The sequence below is a fragment of the Saprolegnia diclina genome (genome assembly GCF_000281045.1).
Source record: "Saprolegnia diclina VS20 unplaced genomic scaffold supercont1.8, whole genome shotgun sequence".
NCBI classification, from domain to species: Eukaryota; Oomycota; class Saprolegniomycetes; order Saprolegniales; family Saprolegniaceae; genus Saprolegnia; species Saprolegnia diclina.
Genome location: NW_008246075.1, coordinates 833,732 through 850,335, shown reverse-complemented (window position 1 = coordinate 850,335; position 16,604 = coordinate 833,732). Strand labels below are relative to the sequence as shown.

The following is a 16,604-nucleotide window of genomic DNA, read 5'->3' as shown; positions in this document are numbered from 1 at the left end:
GGTGACGCCAACGTCAGCACCTCGAACGTCTTTAGAACCGGGGCTCGAAACGGATCCTCTTGTAGCCCATGGCCATATCGTGGCACTCTGCAACGCGAGAAGACAAAGCCTTTCGGTGTCGATGGCTGCTGTCGGTCAAAGGGCAAAGAGGATGGCGGACTGTCTTGGTCGACATTGTAAAAATAGCAACGGTGCCTTTCTACGCTAACTTTAGCCTCGTGATGTGCAAAGTCGATGTAAAGATAGCTCCCGCCACTTTGCATTTCCGCATTTGCGATCGGCTTCTATGGTCGCGCTCCTTCGGTGGCTCGTTCTCTGGCCGCTCGCTACGGTCGCGCATCAGACCCACTTTGCGTCGCTCGACGACGGTATTTTTTCCAAAGTCCCCGTGCAATCTTAACGGCGTCTCTGTGTAGTGCTCGGTGACAGCTCAACCCGCGACCTCGATGAGGTCAAAGTGCTCAGCATCTCGCCACCATTGTCCTCTCGATTCGCCAGCGCCCCCGAGCAGCTGAACGTCACGTTTCGAACCCACGGCGTCGACGTCGTCGCTCTCGTGCAGCGACACCGCGCCCTCTTCGACCCAGAAGCGCTCATCTACGCCCACACGGGTCCCGAGTACGCGACGCTGCCCATGGGATCGCCCCACGACATTGCGTACGCGGGGTCCGTCCTCAACGGCGGCTACGCCCGCCTCACGCTGCAAGACGGTCATCGGTTCCACGCCACGCTCAAAATGGATGACCGTCTTTTGGTTGTCGACCTCGTTGAGCAGCACGCAGGTGCGCGAGCATCAAATTCGGGCATGGTCGCGTACTATGTACCACTTGCCGACGTCCACGTCGAGGGCCAAGACCACCGCCGGCTCGCGTGGGGCCGCATGCAAAACTGTGGCTGGGCCGCGCAGCAGCTCCTCGTGGGTGTCGCGTCCGACGCTGGCTTTACGGCACAGCACGGTATGCGCACTCTTGTGCCCTTGAGCTTCGTCTCATGTAACGTTTGCGGAACAGGCGGTGCTGCGGCGACGCAGTCGTACCTCATTGCAGTCTACAACTCGGTCAACGGACTCTACGACGAGCAGATTGGCGTGCACTTGGCGATCGGAACCTTCCTCATCGAGACCCAAGTCGGTGGACCAGAGTGGAACGTGGCGCCGGGCGGCTGCGGCGCCAACGCGGTCATGAGCACGCACCTCGACACGATGAAAACGTACGTCGTTTGGATATTATCCGCGGCGAAGAGCTCAACGTTTTCTGCGTGTAGCTGGGTCGCAACGGGCGCGCCGCCGCTCTGTGGGTCCCAACCCTGCGGGTTGTGGCATCTCCACACCAACTGCAACGCCGACCCGCGTATGTTTGTTATGTGGAGGCGACGCAACAGGCTTATACATAAGTGGTGTAGAGTACACGGGGACGGTCGCGGGCATCGCTTGGATCGGGACGCTCTGCACCGGCAGCGTCGGCTACAACACGGGCGTCTCCATCGACGGGGCGGCCGGGACGTGGATCCTCGTTGGCCACGAGGTTGGCCACAACTTTAACGCGCAGCATACGTTTGCCGAGGGCGGTATCATGAGCTACGACTGGTCGACGCCGATGCGATTCATCGACAATAATCAAGTGTGCAGCTACGTGGCGTCCGTGCAAGCCAAGTGTCTCTCGCCCTTTCCGTCGACACCGGTGACAACACCGACACCTACAACAGCGACGCCGACACCGACCCTCACAACCGTGACACCGAATCCCACAACAGTGACGCCGAGCCCCACGGCTGCGACGACAACGGTGACGCCGACACCGACACCGGTGACGACGGTGCCATCGCCAACGACGGATAGCACGCCGACGCCGAGCGTCGTGCCGCAAGATCCGTGCGCTTGCGCAACCACCAACCTCTGTACGCAGCTCAACCGACCGGGCTGTCAAAAGCACAAGGATCAGTTCTACTACTGCTACGTCGTCGGCTATGCAGCGTGTGCGTCGGCGCTCCCGTCGGACGCGTGCACCAATGCGCAAGGCAAACCTCTGTACTATATTACCTCCAAGGCCAGCTGCCCGGCCGTGAACGCTTCGACACCGCAACCGTCGAGCAGCACGTCAGAACCGTCAAAGACAGCGACACCGATCCCTACCATCGAGACGCCAGTTCCCACCACCGAGACGCCGGCTCCCACGACGCCACCGGCAACAACCAATGGCGCGTCGTATGTGCCGACGACCATCGTGGCGACGACAACGGGGCCGACGCCAACCAACACGACACCGACGCCAACGAGCCGCGACGATGCATGCGCCTGCTCGACGACCAGTCGTTGTCCGACAATTCCGAATGGCGGGTGCAAGAACTTTAACGGCCAAGGCTGGTGCTACGTCAAGGACCCATCTCGGTATATCCACCACCGCACTTCGTTTCTCATTCTCAACTCCTCTATGTAGGTGCCTTGGGGCCCAGGTACTGAGCTCGATGGACTGCCCGGGCGAGCTCTACAAGCCGTGTTCGCTCTCGAACGCAACGACGCCATCGCCTACCACACCCCGGCCACGACCTAGCAACCCCTGCGGGTGTTCGGCAACGCCCAAGTGTCCCAGCATCAACACCTCGGGCGGCTGCTTCCGAAACGCATCGTCCGGCGCGTCCTTTTGCTTTGTCAACGATCCCGCCGCGTACGTTCGTTGGCGATGGCTTCATCTTAGTCATCTCTTATTCTCTAGATGTCGTGCGCCAGGGACCATTACGCTGTCGACAAAAGCATGTCCAGGCCAAAAGCTGCGGCTCTGCACGTCGGCGTCGGCCCGCACCGAGTGGGTTTCGTCCGAGTGGTCGCAATGCTCGACGACCTGCGGCGGTGGCGAGAAGCGGCGCGTCGTCCGCTGCATGGACCGGCGACACACCACGACGCTCTCATACAGCGAATGTGCCGGCGTCATCAAGCCCGTAACGCACATCGGCTGCAACACCCACGCATGTGGAGGCGCGAATGCAACCACCACGGCCTGTGCCGGCCCCCCGAACTCGACCTGTGTGCTACGAAAGAACAAGCGCTTTTGCGACTGTGCGTGCGTCGCAGGATTTCTCTACGATCGCAGTCGGCGTGACTGCGTCGCCGCGCCCACCGAGAGCCGCAACGTGAGCGTATGGAGTGTCAGTAGCTTCGAGGTGCGCTCCCACGACATTGCGCCGCTGCCACCGACCAGCTGCAACGGGCAAGAGGCGGCGAACTCGACTGTCACCGCAGCGTGGCGGGCCATGGTCAACGAAGACAACACGAACTCGGGGGCGGCATCGGATCCGTCGCCGGCGGCCGTCGTCATGATTGCGCTCGTCGTCGCGGCGCTCGCGGTCGTTGTGGCGGTCGTCGTGCACCGACGCCACCGGACGTCGGACCGCAGCGGCGACGGCATGGTCCAGACGCCCGTGTACATCGTCGACGCGACGCCCGTCTCGATCATGTAGCTCACCACTTCAACTTGAATGCTCCGTAATCGGGACCCGAGACACATCCTGCTGCACGGTGATAGGCCAAAGAATAAAAATAGGCTTCGTGGACAGTGTATTTGTATGCATAATAAAACATGGATATTGAACTACAGATTGGCTAAAAACACGCCATTCACCTTGTGACTTACAGCCGGCGCCGTTGCTGCCCATCGGCGTCAAAAGTGTGCTGCCTGCACCACCTTGCCATAACGACTATACTAATATCTGGAGAGTTGAGCCAGCCATAGAGAGGGCTAGGAATCCAAAGGGGATATAGGTACAACGGTAAGGACGCAATACTGGTTCGATTGGCCACGAGATATGCGTCGCAGTGCACAGCGGAGGGCTGACGTCGTGGCGCAAGAAACTGGCGCAAGCTGCAGCAATACTGGATGGGTGCGTTCTCCTAGACCCATCAAAAGATCATACACGCGACATGTAATACCAGCAGTTGCGTGCGCGGCTGCACGAGCCGACTCTTCAAGCACTTGCCTCGTGAAGCGACCCTCTCGTAGTTGTTCTCTCTCTCGAGCCTCTCGTACTAGTCGTCGACAGCGCTCCACAGACGCTCTGATAGCATGGTATATACCACACGACCCTTTAGTAGTAATCTCGTCCGCATCGTAGATACACTTGGTGCGTTCGAAATCTGAACTTGGTGTGAGTGGCAAAGTTGGGTGGAATTAGCTGCACAGTGCGCCGACCACACTGGATCGTTGCGGCAATCTTCACTTGTGCTTTTGACCTCGAGAAGAGACACGGCTAATGAAGCTGCTTTTGACGACTGCTTGGTTGGCGGTCGCCGCCGCGTCCTTCTACGACGGGTGGAAGCTGCCCGACTACTGCATGGACCCCAAGGGCATGGCGGCCCGCCAAGCCATTCCACCCATCGAGACGAGCCGCAAGTTGGAGCTCGTCCAAGCGCAGGTCGTCGCCCGCCACGGCGCCCGCGCGCCGTACTACGCTGTCTTTTGCTGGGACACTGCGCCGAGCCCCGTGAGCGTCACGTGGAACTGCTCGACCAACCAAGTGTGGGTACGCACAATCCTTTGTCTCTCCAAATGCGCGGCCGCTCACGCTGGACGGTATGCTGCAGACGCAAAACCTGGACGATGGCAGCGAGGCGCGCGGCTACGGGCGGCTGTACCGCAAGCAGTACATCAACCACCGCAACGTCCTCAACGGCACGTGCATGGTCGGCGGCCTCCTGCCCATCGGCCGCGAGCAGCACCGGCAAAACGGCGCGTACGGTTTACTGCTCTATGGCCGCCACATTCATCATCGTCCTACGACATAGCATCCTCCGGGACGCCTACATTGGGCACGGCCCGCGCAAGCTCTTTTCCTCCAACAAGATTAGCGTACGTCTAGCAGACACTGGATCATCCAGTGGATGGACGTGCACTGTGTAGGAACGCGCACGGCACGAACTTCTGCTGCGCAGGTGCGTATTTACTTGCTTGGGATAACGTCGTCTTATTGCTATGTCGTAGTGACGATCAAGAACGGACGCTCGGGTCGGGCCAAGCGCTCGTCGATACACTCTTCCCGTACTCGCCCAAGGACGAGGCGAACATGGATGACATGCTCACGTGGATGACGGCGGACGCCAACTCGGACTACATTGACCACCGACGGGACACGTCGTGCCCGATGCTGGACCGTGTACACAATCATTTCTTAGTGCATATTAGAGATCTTATTAGGAAATGATATAGATGGCCAAGGAGATCAACAACTCGCCGGCCGTCGTCGCGCACCGGAACAGTCCGGCCGTGCTCGCACTCCAAGCGCGCTTTAACGCGATCGTCGGTGTCAAGTTTCAATGGGATACGTGCCTCGAGTGCCTCATGATTGCGCGGTACGCACTTTTGATACCAACTTGATACACACTTGATACAATCTGCAGATGCAACAACTTGCCGCTGCCCGACGGCACGACCGAAGAGCTCTTTCACGCACTCATCAACGAGGTCCAGACGCGCACGCGCATGAAGCTGTCGTACCAGAACGGCGCATACGCCAAGCTCGACATGCAGCACATGTGGCGCGACATCCTCAAGCGCGTCGACGCCGTCATCCTCGACCCGTCGTCCGCGCTCAAGCTCAGCATTACCATGGGTAAGAAGTGTGCATCATCTAACGACGTATCCAGCTCATGGTATGCACACCATAGGCCACGACTCGACGCTGATGCCGATGATGGCGGTCGCCATGGGCCCGACGTGGGACGGCCACTGGACGACGTACGCCGGCATGCTCGTCATCGAAGTCTACCGGGTAATTTGAAAATGACGCGCTTCAAGTGCTTGCATCTCAAGATGGCTCTAGGATGCCGACATGGACCGTCGTCACGGCGACGCGTACGCAGTTCGCCTCATCTACAACGGCAAGCCGCTCCAGCTGCCCTTCTGCAACGACGGTACGCTCGACAAGGCCGAGGCGTTGATGTCGCTCATGCATTGTGTCTACAGAGCTCTGCCCGTGGTCGACCTTTAACGCGTCGCTGTCGTGGGCGCGCGCAACGCGGCAGTGCAAGCTCCCGACCAAAGCATCGACCCGCCTCGACACCAACGTCTCGACGCATCAGCCGTCGGCCGCGTGGTTCCTCTTGCCCGTCGGCGCGCTTCTCGCGGTCGTCGGGACCTTGGCCACGCGCCAGAGCCCGTACCGGCGCGAGACCGACCCGCTCCTCGGCTAACCATCGTCGTACAGTGTTCAAGTTGCTTGAGAAACCCCTTTTTCTTGGTTTGGCTACCACACTTCGGCAATGTACTTGCCGTCGCCTTGGAGGCGCGCGATGAACGCCTTGGCGGCGGCGTCCGTCCAGCCATAAGCGTCGACGAGGCAGGCCACGAGCGCGTGCTTGACGTCTCGGCCCATGGCCAAGGACCCGCAAACGCACACGGTCGCTCCGTCCTCGACAAGGGCCTTGGCAACGAGGCTGGCGTATGCGCGCAATGCATCTTGCACATACTGTTTTGCCTACAGGATCGTGCACATCGCATCGAAGCTAGATATGACCGCGTTACCGTGCCAGGCTCGCGCGAAAAGACGGGGTAGTACCCACGTAGAACGCCGGCGTTTGTCGCGGCTTCAAACTCGGCGTGGTAGAGCCAGTCGGTGTCGCGTCGCTGCGACCCTTGGAAGAGAAGTATCGGTGACCATGCACGCGTCACGTCGTGGCATCGCGCCTGCGTCATCGCCCGGAACGGCGCAATGCCCGTGCCCGTGCCAATACACAGCAGCGGCGAGCTCGAAGGCGGCAGCACGCTAAAGCTCGAGCGCTTGACGTAGCCAAAAATCTGCGACGACACCGACGCCAAGTTGATGGCGCACCGGCCGCGCGACTTGAGGCTCACCGCGACCGCGACCGTCGACGGCTGCACTTCCGCCGATGATGCGACCGTGTACTGTCGTGCGAGTAGCGGCGGGGCCACGGCGAGGAGCGCTTCAAGGGACAGCGCCATCGATGGAAACTGCGAGAGCAGATCGACCACATTTGGGGCGTCGCCGTCGTTGGCCCAAGTCTGAGCAAGCGCCAATACCGCTGCTTGGTCGGCGGCGTCTGTTGCGTATGCTGCCAGCAAGCGCAAATGACGTGGCCGCAGCGGCGACGTCAGGTCAACAGCCCATGTGAGAAGGGCCGCGACTGTCGTCCACGCGCCGAGATAGGTTGGTGGCAGGTTGGCGCAGGACTCCACGCGGAGCACAGTGTCCAAGTCCACGCATAGCCGCGCCGCGCAGGCAGCGACCGCGCTCTCAGCGTTGCGCATGTGCACGACGAGGTTGTCGGCAGTCTTGTACGGCGTGCAAATGTCAACTTCAATGTGGCGAACGCTGGACGCGCCGAGCTCGGTATTGACACGCACGGGCAGCAGCTCCACGTCGGTCGGTCGATGGGCGACGTCAAGTGGGAGGCTCGAAATCTCTGCAATCGTGAGGACGGTGTCGACGGGAGCTGGCGGCGGCAGCGTCATCTGCGCACCCATCTCGCTCCAGCGCACGCTGTCCTCGTACTCCATAAGCTGCTCCTGGTACACGAGCAAGACGCAGTTGGGACAGTTGAGGTTGCAGCAATCGCCGTCTTGGGGCTGCACGGGCGGCTGGAGGCGAAGCGTCTTGGGCGCCTGCGGAATGGTCAGCGTCCAAGACCATCGAGGCTACGAGTACCTGCGGAGGCTGCTCCGCCCGGCGCTTCCTCGCGAGCTCGCGCTCAAACTCCATGAACGCTTCCATGCTGTACATCGCGCTTCGTTCGAGCGTCGGGCGTCGCCATCGCCGTCCCGTGGCGCGGACGAGATGCTGGAGCATGGTAAATTCGGCACACGCCGCCTCTCAAAATCTCAAAATCGGCATTTGCCATGATTGGCTGTCTCACGCTGGTCTACAGTCCACAGCGCAGTAGCTATCTAGCTTATCACCATGGCTAGTCGTTGGCGACTACTCACTAGTACGCACCATCGACTAGGTAGTACAAATAATGCACGGTCGAGTACACAACGGCCATGTTGGGCTCCTAATTCGGCGCTCGCTCCGAGTGTCCGAGTGGACGATGACAATGTTATCCATCACAAGACCGTCCGCCATACGGTGAACGTGGCACATGCCTCGTCGCGACATCGGCGGCTGCCACGAACAAACGGCGCTGCATCCGACGCATGCCACGTCGGTTTCTCGTCCGCGTCGTATTCTTGGCATCGACATGCCGCATGCCGAATCAGCGGTTAAATACGGCATACTTTATTCGACGGAAAGAAGCTCTACCTGAGTATGGACGTCGCATTATAAAACGACGATCTTTCCCGGTGCAATCCCGGTAGGCGTTTCATAACCTCTCGCGGTCGCATATCCAAAATCTACGCGTTGTGTCAGGATATTTTCTTTCAGAGGTAATTTGGGGGCCGGCCCATGAGTGATACATACAACAATCCAGTTTGTTTTATTGTCTGGTGGCGGTCACATAAACAGGAGGGGCCGTCGCATGCGGTTTGAGAGGTGATGATTTGGCACGTTTGGTTGGTGCGCAAAGGAAACCCAAGGAAATGGTCTCCACTCCCCATATTTCCACGTCAAGATGCTCCGCTCGATTGGTCGTCTCGCCGCTACTGCCCGCCCGGTCCAGAAGACCGCGCTCCGTGCGCTGGTCTCGTCCTTCCACGTCGCGGCCTTTGCCGCGCCGGCCAAGACCATGCTCGCGCCGCAGTTCGCCTTCATGGGCATGCCGGCCAAGGTCCACTTCTTCTCGTCGTACGCCGACGCCGACCGCCTTGCGTGCACCATCTTCATTGGTGGCCTGCCCTTCGACACGGAGGAAGAGCACATTAGCGACTTGTTTGCGCGCTTTGGCGAGATCGAGTCGATCCACATGCCCAAGAAGCGCAACGGCACGCCCATGGGCACGTGCTTTGTGCGCTTTGAGAGCGCCGAGGCCGCTGCCAACGCGCTCGAGCTCGACGGCGAGCAGTGCGGTTCGCGCTACATGGCCGTCAAGAAGGCCGAGCAGCCGCGTGAGCGCGCGCCGGCCAGCACCGAAAAGCCGGAAGGCTGCACGAGCATCCGCTTCGCTAACGTGCCGTACAACGTGACGGAAGACAGCATCCGCGAGATGTTTGCCCACTGCGGCGACATTAGCTCGATCTACTTCCCGAAGGACAAGGACACGGGCCGCGTCTTGGGCTACGGCTTTGTCGAGTTTGTGCACACCGACTCGACGGACAAGGCGCTCGAGCTCGACGAATCCGAGTTCAACGGCCGCACGCTCCGCGTCAACTACTCGCACAAGACCAACAACTCGCAGAAGCGCGTCGCCAAGCCGGACGGCTGCAAGTCGGTGTACGTCGGCAACATCTCGGCGGACGTCAACTCGGGCATGCTCAACGACATGTTTGCCCACTGCGGTGAGATCGAGCGCGTGCACATCGCGGTCGACCGTGACACGCAGGAGCTCCGCGGCTTTGCGTACGTCAACTTTGTTGACACGGACTCGGTTGACAGCGCGATCAAGCTCTCGGGTGCCGACTTGGACGGCCAGGCGATCCGCGTTGCCTTTGCCCGCAACCGCGAGGACCGCCCTGCCCGCCCGCAGTACGACCGCGACTCGAGCCGCGGCTATGGCCGCACGCGTGGTGAGCACGGCTACGGTGGCCGTGGCAAGGACGGTGGCCGCGACTTCCAGCGCCGCGGTCGCCGCGACAGCCACGATTACTAGAGATGGCGTCGACACTACAGTAATAGCTGCATGTAAATCTGAATTCTAAAAGACATCCCCAACATTCCATGCTTCCGCTGCCCCACCTGCCGCCTCAAGGACCCTGGGTCTCGTGCTTCTCGAAGCATCTTTATCGCGGCGAGGCTGCCAAATCTCTGGAATCATAGCGGTAACCAGCGATCTGATTGGTGGCTGTGGGCGAATAAATGGCTTCTGATTGGTGGACATTTGGCTTTTGGCAGCCGCCGACGCAATTTGTTGAGCACCTTGCCTCTCACAACGAATATGGAATATCAAATGCTAGAGGCGGTAGTTGCGATCGTCTATTTTTTATTTGATTGACATGGATGTTGCGCGCGTCCGCCCCGATCCCAGCCGCACAAATAAGCCACAGCAGTAGCAGCGGCCACGTCTCGGGCGCGGCTCTTGTGCCAGACACTAAAACTACTGCGCGCATCATCTAAAGCGCCACGCCACCTTTGCAGATGAAGTCCAACGCTCGTGCTTCCCGCTTGCCGAGCTCAAAGCTCACCACTGTCGCTGCCAAAGCTGGTCCAAAGACAGACGACTACGACTGCGGTGCGGCCTACGAAGAAGTCGATGTCCTCGACGAGCCTTGTGGCTTCATTCGCTCAGATCTCAAGGTCACCTCCACATGCACTGGCGGCACGTCGCGACGCTTCCGGGCGATGTACCGCGCCAGTGTAGCGCAGTTGGCAACCGTGGGCACGACCACGTGGTCCAGCGACCCCGTATGCTCCTAATGCGCTGCTCAAGTTATCAAGATGTTTCGCTTCCTCCCTTTATCTTTGTCTTGCGCTGATTCTAGTTGTACACACGAAGGCATGCACGAGTTTGCGGCAACATGCGTCGCATCATACTCAACGCAAGCGATGAAAGCTTGTCAATCACCTCTCCGAGTGGTGGGGCCTTTCACATACTGAAAGGCCAATGTGAATGGTGTGTCAAGTTGGTAACCAGCGATTCTATTGGTTGTTGGGTTTGGTATCCACGCATTTGATTGGCCATTGCCGGGGCGCTTGGCGCACCAAGCTCCTCATTGGCTGGCATTCGCCACGATGGCAAATAACTAACCGTACATCGTCCGGAATTCGAGCGCCCCCATCCCGGAAAACCTCCGGGCGAATGGCTTTGGAATCCCAGATTATCTGCCACCTCGCCTCTTTATCTCTCGGAGGCAAGCTTTGCAGCCGTGGGGGCAAGCACGATACGCCTGCACGGTGCGTCCTCACGACACCGACGTCGTTAGCCGCCGCTGCAGCGACCACCCATCCACCGCCGCCTCGTCCTCGTACTCGCTGGCAGACGGAAGCACGCGGCCGGCGGGCGGCCTTACTGCATCCCTGAAAACGGAAGGCGCTTTTCGTCCAATCCACATCGTGCTTCTTCTTCTGAAGCATAGGATTGGTTGAAATGTGGCCAATGGCATCGCGCTCGGTCCGGCAACAGAACCACTCGTTCAGCACGCTTCCAGCACTCTCGAGCATCATGTTTCGCCACGTCGCGCGATCGCTGCAGCGCGCCGCCAGCCTCCGCGTCGCGGCCGCGTCGCCGGCGATGCACATGGCGCCCTTCCAACTGCCTGCAACGCGGTACTTTGCGACGCCGCCGTCCCAGCGCGCGCCGACCAAAATGCTCTCGGTGCTCGAAGTCAAGCAGCTCGGGCAGTCGACCAAGCAAGAGATCCTCAAGAAGCACGGCAGCGCCGGCTTCTTCTCGCGCGCCAAGCAGGTACGCCACACGTGGACCGAGTTCTGCGCAAGCACGCCGGCGCCGTCGTCGATGGACTTGCAAATGTTCTTTGCGGCCGCCAAAGCCACGGAAGCCGACTATGTCATCATCGAGTCGCTCCTCCAGCTGCGTGCCAACTACCCAAAGGACGTCAAGATCAAGCACTACATCGAGTCCAAGGTCGCGTTCCTGCGCTCGAAGCGCCTCGAAGCGATGCTCGAGATCTTTGAGGACGAGCGGGCGTCGCACTCGCACCCGCAGGCCATCTTTTACGTCTGGGCGCTCAGCGCGCTCAACGACCTCGGGCAGTTTGACCGCGCGCACGCCCTCCTCGTCGAGATGCGCCACGCCGGCTACATGGTGCCAAACGACACGGTCACGCGCATCATGTACAACCTCGCGCTCGCCAACGACAAGGAAGGAGTCCTTGCGCTCTACGAGCTCGTGGACGCGACCATGGGCATTTGGACGCCCGTGGCGCTCAACCGGCTCATGACGTCGCTCGGGCGCGTCGGCTGCCCGGAAGAAGCCTTTCAGTTCTACTCGCTCTCGACCATGGAGCTCGACCCGTCGACGTTCCGGACGCTGCTCGAAATTTGCGTCCGGAACAAGTGCTTGAAGGAGACAGCCGACGTGCTAAAGAACCGAAGCCTCTTCAACATCACATTGGACGCGAGCGGCTACAACACGATCCTCGAGGCGCTCTTGATCCTCGATCGCGTCGACGAGATCGGCGACATTCTCAACGAGATGGCCGAGCATGGCATCAAGTCGGACTCGAAGACGGAGTTCATCTTGCGTCGGTGCCAGTATGCATCCCGCGCGACGCCCCACAGCAAGCCGTCGATGACCAATGCGTTCAAGTATAAGCAAAAGCGCCATACCAAGTGAGTTAATACATGTGTGTTGTAGTTCGACGGGCCTCAAGGACCCGAGTGCGACACAACTCGACCTCTTTCTGCACCACGAGGACTATGCGTCGGCGTCGACGCTGGCTTCTGAGCTTCTCACCGAGCAAAAGACACCGCTGCACATGCAGACGCTGGATGCAGTCATGCGCGCATTCATCTACGCGGGCGACGACCACAAGGTCGATGCGCTTCTCGCGCATCTGACGACGTCGACGTGGTCGAGCTCGGGCGTCGCGCTGCAAACCGCCATGCGCCACTACGCCAATCGCGTCGCCGACAAAACCGGCAAATTTATGATTGCGGATCCGGACCGCGCAATGGCCGCGTACAAGGCTGCGCGCTTCCAAGGTGTCCCGATGCTCAGCCCCGGGCGGATGTTTCCCGTCTTCCTCTACGTGTGCGACGCCGATGCAGCGATCTACGAGCTCCAGACGTACATGGAGTACCATCTCCGGGACCCGATGAAGGCGCGGCAGATGCGCGAGACCGTCTTCTTTGATACCCTCCGCGTGTGCATCAAGGCGCAGCGCTACGACGACTACGACAAGCTCATCAAGAGTATTGTCGATGCCCAGTACATGCTGTCGCCCAAGGCGTTCCACTCGTTTTGGTTCGACCCGACAAAGTACTCGCTCTTCCAGCGCGGGATGCCGCATCTGTCCGAGAAGCAAAAGCACGACCAGCTCTTGCGCCTCGGCAAGTCGCTCAACGCAAGTCTCCGCCTCCTCATGGACAAGCAGCACTTCGAACCGACGTACGAGATGATTGACGCGGTCGCCAATACACTCTACTACTCGGGGTATCGCTCGACGCTCGCGCAGCTCTACTTGAAAGCGTCGAAATGCGACCATGATGTGCTGCCCGAGCAAACGTACGGCAAGATCCTCGACGTCCTCGTCGTCGGCAAGCGCGTCCCGCACGCCCAAGCGCTGTACGCCGAAGCCAACGCGCGCCTCTCGCACGTGAACCAGCCGTGGCTTCTCGCGGCGCCGATCGCCCAAGGTCTCGCCGACGCGGGCAAGTACGACGCGCTCTTTGCCCACATCGACGCGCACCCGTACCCGAGCGTCTTTCGCAGTGCGCTCCTCGCGCTCTACCCCCGGGCGCCATTGGCGGTCGTCCGCGATGTCCTCGACAAGATGCTCGCAGCCGACCTCGTGCCCAACATGCAACTGGTGCAGCGCGCGATGCTGGCGGCGGTCAAAGCCGGCGAGAAGAAGAACCAAGTGCGCGAGATCCCTGGCTTTGTCAACGCGTTCTTGTCGCCGCTGGAAGCGCGGCTCGTGGTCGATGACGTCGTCCAGCCGACGCTGAGCTTGACCAACTCGAGCGGCCTCACGTCGACAACGGACGTCGACGTTCGCGAACTCAAGCGCACGTACGGCTTTGCGCAAAAGGCTCTCGCGATGACGCAGGACGACAGCGCGATTGCTGCGCACGCCGACAAGATGCGCCGCTGGAGCCTCGCGCCCAAGAGTACCAACTAGACACCACCGACTAGACACTGCAATAGACAATATTCATACGACGACAAGTTGTTCGTGGACAGCTACAACGTAGTAATACGTCGTCCAGTGGAAGGACACATCGAGGCGGTCCATCCGCAAGGTCACTGCGGAGTTGCAAGGGTATATAAGAGGTCTCATCCCTTAGTAGTTGTCAGATCGACATGAACTGCGCCGACGGTATCGACCGCTCGAGGATGCTTGCTGTGACGACAACCTGTCCACCTTTCCCGTCTCCACATTCGTTCAAAAATATAGTTGATGACGGCCTGGCGTCGGCGCCTCGTGCCAACCGCTGGTTTGATCGTCGTGGCTGCAATGCTGCGAGTCGGAAGAGAATGTCATGGTGTCGAGTGGTAGAATGTAAGAGTTGATTACTGGTGGTTATGCTTGTCTCTAGTCTAGATACTAGACTACAACTATCCGAAAGTCTATCTAGTGAATGGGGTTGTTTGCTCTATGGTTTGTCTCATTACATTAGAGCCGCGAAGCAGCTAGCACGAGATTGGGAATATAGAGCCATCAATCGACGGTTCCGGCGCCGTCTCGTCAGAGTCGGCACCAGATCAACATCGAGACTTTGCTATTCAACTGTCCTCCTCGCTTATCCCTCAAGCAGCGTCGTAGATCGACTCGGGGCGACTATTGGAGGTGACTCGGAACACCACCACTGTGCAGATAGCGCTCACGAGTCCAGTTGGGAAATGATCACACTCTCGACTGCAATTGCAGCGGCCTTAGTAGGAACCAGTCATTTCAATCGCCCAATCAGCGCCGAGTGTCGCTTCGTATCCGGCAACGGCATCCGGATAAACCCCACAAGACCCGCGATTTCCCGCCATGCGACCGCGACCATTGGAATGACCTTTGTCCCGCCCTAGCTACGGACATACCTCGTCGATGGAAGCGCAGAGAGACGTGAAGAAGACTCGAATGGCTGGTTGAGACTGGGCGCCTGGGCCCACATACTCTACCATGGCCTGGAAGAGACTCGTCGGAGATGCGACGCTGCAATCGCTCTCATGGCGACCGTGCAAGCAGACGAGCGAGCGGTGCAAAGCGCAAGGGTTTATGAATGCATACACTGAGCGCGCTTGGCTCGAAGCTATGCTAGAGACTCGTAGGAGTACCGGCATTATATGGCGTACTCGTATAGCTCTAAGCTGATGGCTGTCAAAACCGTATACGAGTCCTATTTTGGTACACTTGAATGGGCGTGTGCGCGTCCGAGCTCAAGTACTTGGTGCGCCCGGCCAAGGTCGACCAAACCTTGACTCTGCTCGTGCGGCACGCTGTCGAGGGCCGCGTCGACGACGTCCGCGCCATGCTCCAGCGCAAGCCTAAGCTCGTCAAGGCCGTCGACGTATGTGAACTACTCCAGCTACCATACTCTCAGGTGGCCCTTCTACATAGCGCTTTGGCATGTCGGCGTTGCATTGGGGTAGATCCATCGTCGATCGCCTTTATGATGTTTTGTTGTGAATTAGCGTGTTATGCGGGCAAGCTCCCGTGCGTCACGGCGCTCCTCGAGGCCGGCGCCAACGTCCAGCAGACCGACGTACGGCGCGATGACACCTTGTACATGTACTACCTTATGAGAGTAGACTAATATGCGCAACGCGCTCCACCACGCGTGTCGAAAAGGCCATCTCGGGACGATCCAGCTTCTCTTGACCACGTACCGCATGGACGTCAACCGCCAGAGCGTAGGAAGCCGCGCTCGGACTCATCGTCGACCAAAATTGTACTAGGGCAATGGCGACACACCCTTGCACAAAGCAGGTAGTACTACGACGTCTTGCATCACGACCTGGAAGAAGACACGAGAATAGTGTTGGCGGGGTCGCCAGGCGCGACGCTCCTCCTCCTCTACTACGGCGCCGACCCCACGCTACAAAATTCGGTACTGGCAACGTCTCATTGCGATAATATCAGATCTGATAGCACCACATTTAGAACTGTGAGAATGCAGTGCAAGAAGTGCAGGCCAAGATCGCGCAGACGATCGCGCGCAGTCGACGCAACCCCGGGGCGGTAATCGCGGCGCCGATGGCGTCAATGGCTGCCGTCGTCCAAGCCTCGACGACGCTCGAGCCGCATCATGAAGGCACCGTCAATGAGACCTCGAACAACACTGCTGAATCCGAGGCCGAGGCCACGGCGGTCGAGCCCTTTCACGAAAAACCCACGCCGCCCGTGTCGCTGCAAGCCGCCAAGCGGTCGACCAAGCGGCTGCTGCGGGCGTCCACGACCAAAGTCATTCTGAGCATCCGCCAAAAGCAGGCGCTCGGGCAGTACGAGCTCATTGCGCACATCTTTACCGTCTACACCGAAAAGGCGACGCGACCGACGGCTGGCATCGAGTGGCGCCGGCTCCTCGAAGAGTATACACCCGTACGTTTATAATTGCAAGCAATCTTATTCCTACGACAACGACGACGCCTGCGCTAAATGCGTGAGCTGCGCTTCGACGCTGCGCAAATTGTGCTCGTACGCACTGCCGCGGGCGTAAAACCAGTCGACAAACCGCAGCGCAATCTCGACTTTGGTCGTCATCTCGTTGGATACGCTTGCGACGGCCGCGATCTTGCTCTGGAGCGACAATAGGGCGGCCTCGGTTGCGACCTATCCAAGTATCCAGCATTATACTACTATCCGAATGCGATCCTACCTTGGTCTGCAGTGTCGAGGTCAGCGCGTTCGTTGCGGAAACGACATCACTCCGGTTCGCCTTTCGCGCCACCTATC

The 16,604-nt window shown here is 59.5% G+C and overlaps 7 protein-coding genes across 8 annotated transcripts in view; 5 read left to right on the top strand and 2 right to left on the bottom strand.

Moving 5' to 3' along the window:
* Positions 1–286: 286 nt before the first annotated feature.
* SDRG_03571 (hypothetical protein) lies at positions 287–3,568 on the top strand (the record flags this gene model as incomplete). The annotated part of the gene is made up of 7 exons (XM_008609208.1): positions 287–368; positions 417–956; positions 1,011–1,209; positions 1,264–1,349; positions 1,402–2,386; positions 2,436–2,663; positions 2,712–3,568. 7 exons carry the CDS (start codon positions 287–289, stop codon positions 3,451–3,453), a joined length of 2,862 nt encoding a protein of 953 aa, XP_008607430.1. The 3' UTR covers positions 3,454–3,568.
* Positions 3,569–4,222: 654 nt separating this feature from the next.
* On the top strand, positions 4,223–6,216 carry SDRG_03570. Of its 2 annotated transcripts, XM_008609206.1 has the most exons (10): positions 4,223–4,512; positions 4,574–4,722; positions 4,775–4,838; positions 4,890–4,921; positions 4,971–5,142; positions 5,196–5,338; positions 5,387–5,598; positions 5,654–5,757; positions 5,809–5,899; positions 5,952–6,216. In XM_008609206.1, exons 1-10 carry the CDS (start codon positions 4,243–4,245, stop codon positions 6,176–6,178), a joined length of 1,464 nt encoding a protein of 487 aa, XP_008607428.1. In that variant the 5' UTR covers positions 4,223–4,242; the 3' UTR covers positions 6,179–6,216. The 2 variants fall into 2 exon arrangements, with proteins under 2 accessions (XP_008607428.1, XP_008607429.1); XM_008609207.1 differs by having other exon boundaries at positions 4,574–4,838.
* Positions 6,187–7,808, bottom strand: SDRG_03569 (hypothetical protein). Its single transcript, XM_008609205.1, has 3 exons — positions 7,651–7,808; positions 6,510–7,607; positions 6,187–6,462 (listed from the first exon to the last, which is right to left on the bottom strand). The coding sequence occupies exons 1-3, from the start codon at positions 7,789–7,791 to the stop codon at positions 6,232–6,234; spliced, it is 1,470 nt and encodes a 489-aa protein (XP_008607427.1). The 5' UTR covers positions 7,792–7,808; the 3' UTR covers positions 6,187–6,231.
* Positions 7,809–8,501: 693 nt separating this feature from the next.
* SDRG_03568 (hypothetical protein) lies at positions 8,502–9,773 on the top strand. The gene has a single exon (XM_008609204.1). The coding sequence runs from the start codon at positions 8,555–8,557 to the stop codon at positions 9,686–9,688; it is 1,134 nt and encodes a 377-aa protein (XP_008607426.1). The 5' UTR covers positions 8,502–8,554; the 3' UTR covers positions 9,689–9,773.
* A 1,255-nt stretch (positions 9,774–11,028) lies between these two features.
* SDRG_03567 (hypothetical protein) lies at positions 11,029–13,879 on the top strand. The gene is made up of 2 exons (XM_008609203.1): positions 11,029–12,303; positions 12,353–13,879. The coding sequence occupies exons 1-2, from the start codon at positions 11,123–11,125 to the stop codon at positions 13,836–13,838; spliced, it is 2,667 nt and encodes an 888-aa protein (XP_008607425.1). The 5' UTR covers positions 11,029–11,122; the 3' UTR covers positions 13,839–13,879.
* Positions 13,880–15,066: 1,187 nt separating this feature from the next.
* SDRG_03566 (hypothetical protein) lies at positions 15,067–16,262 on the top strand (the record flags this gene model as incomplete). The annotated part of the gene is made up of 7 exons (XM_008609202.1): positions 15,067–15,219; positions 15,270–15,297; positions 15,344–15,414; positions 15,461–15,562; positions 15,608–15,638; positions 15,689–15,759; positions 15,813–16,262. 7 exons carry the CDS (start codon positions 15,067–15,069, stop codon positions 16,260–16,262), a joined length of 906 nt encoding a protein of 301 aa, XP_008607424.1.
* Positions 16,239–16,604, bottom strand: part of SDRG_03565 (hypothetical protein) — a 1,560-nt gene continuing 1,194 nt past the window's right edge. The window contains exons 4-5 of the mRNA XM_008609201.1: positions 16,528–16,599; positions 16,239–16,481 (exon numbers count right to left, since the gene is read on the bottom strand). Coding sequence (XP_008607423.1) covers positions 16,281–16,481; positions 16,528–16,599 — 273 coding nt within the window. The 3' untranslated portion in view covers positions 16,239–16,280. The remainder of the gene's footprint in view (positions 16,482–16,527; positions 16,600–16,604) is intronic.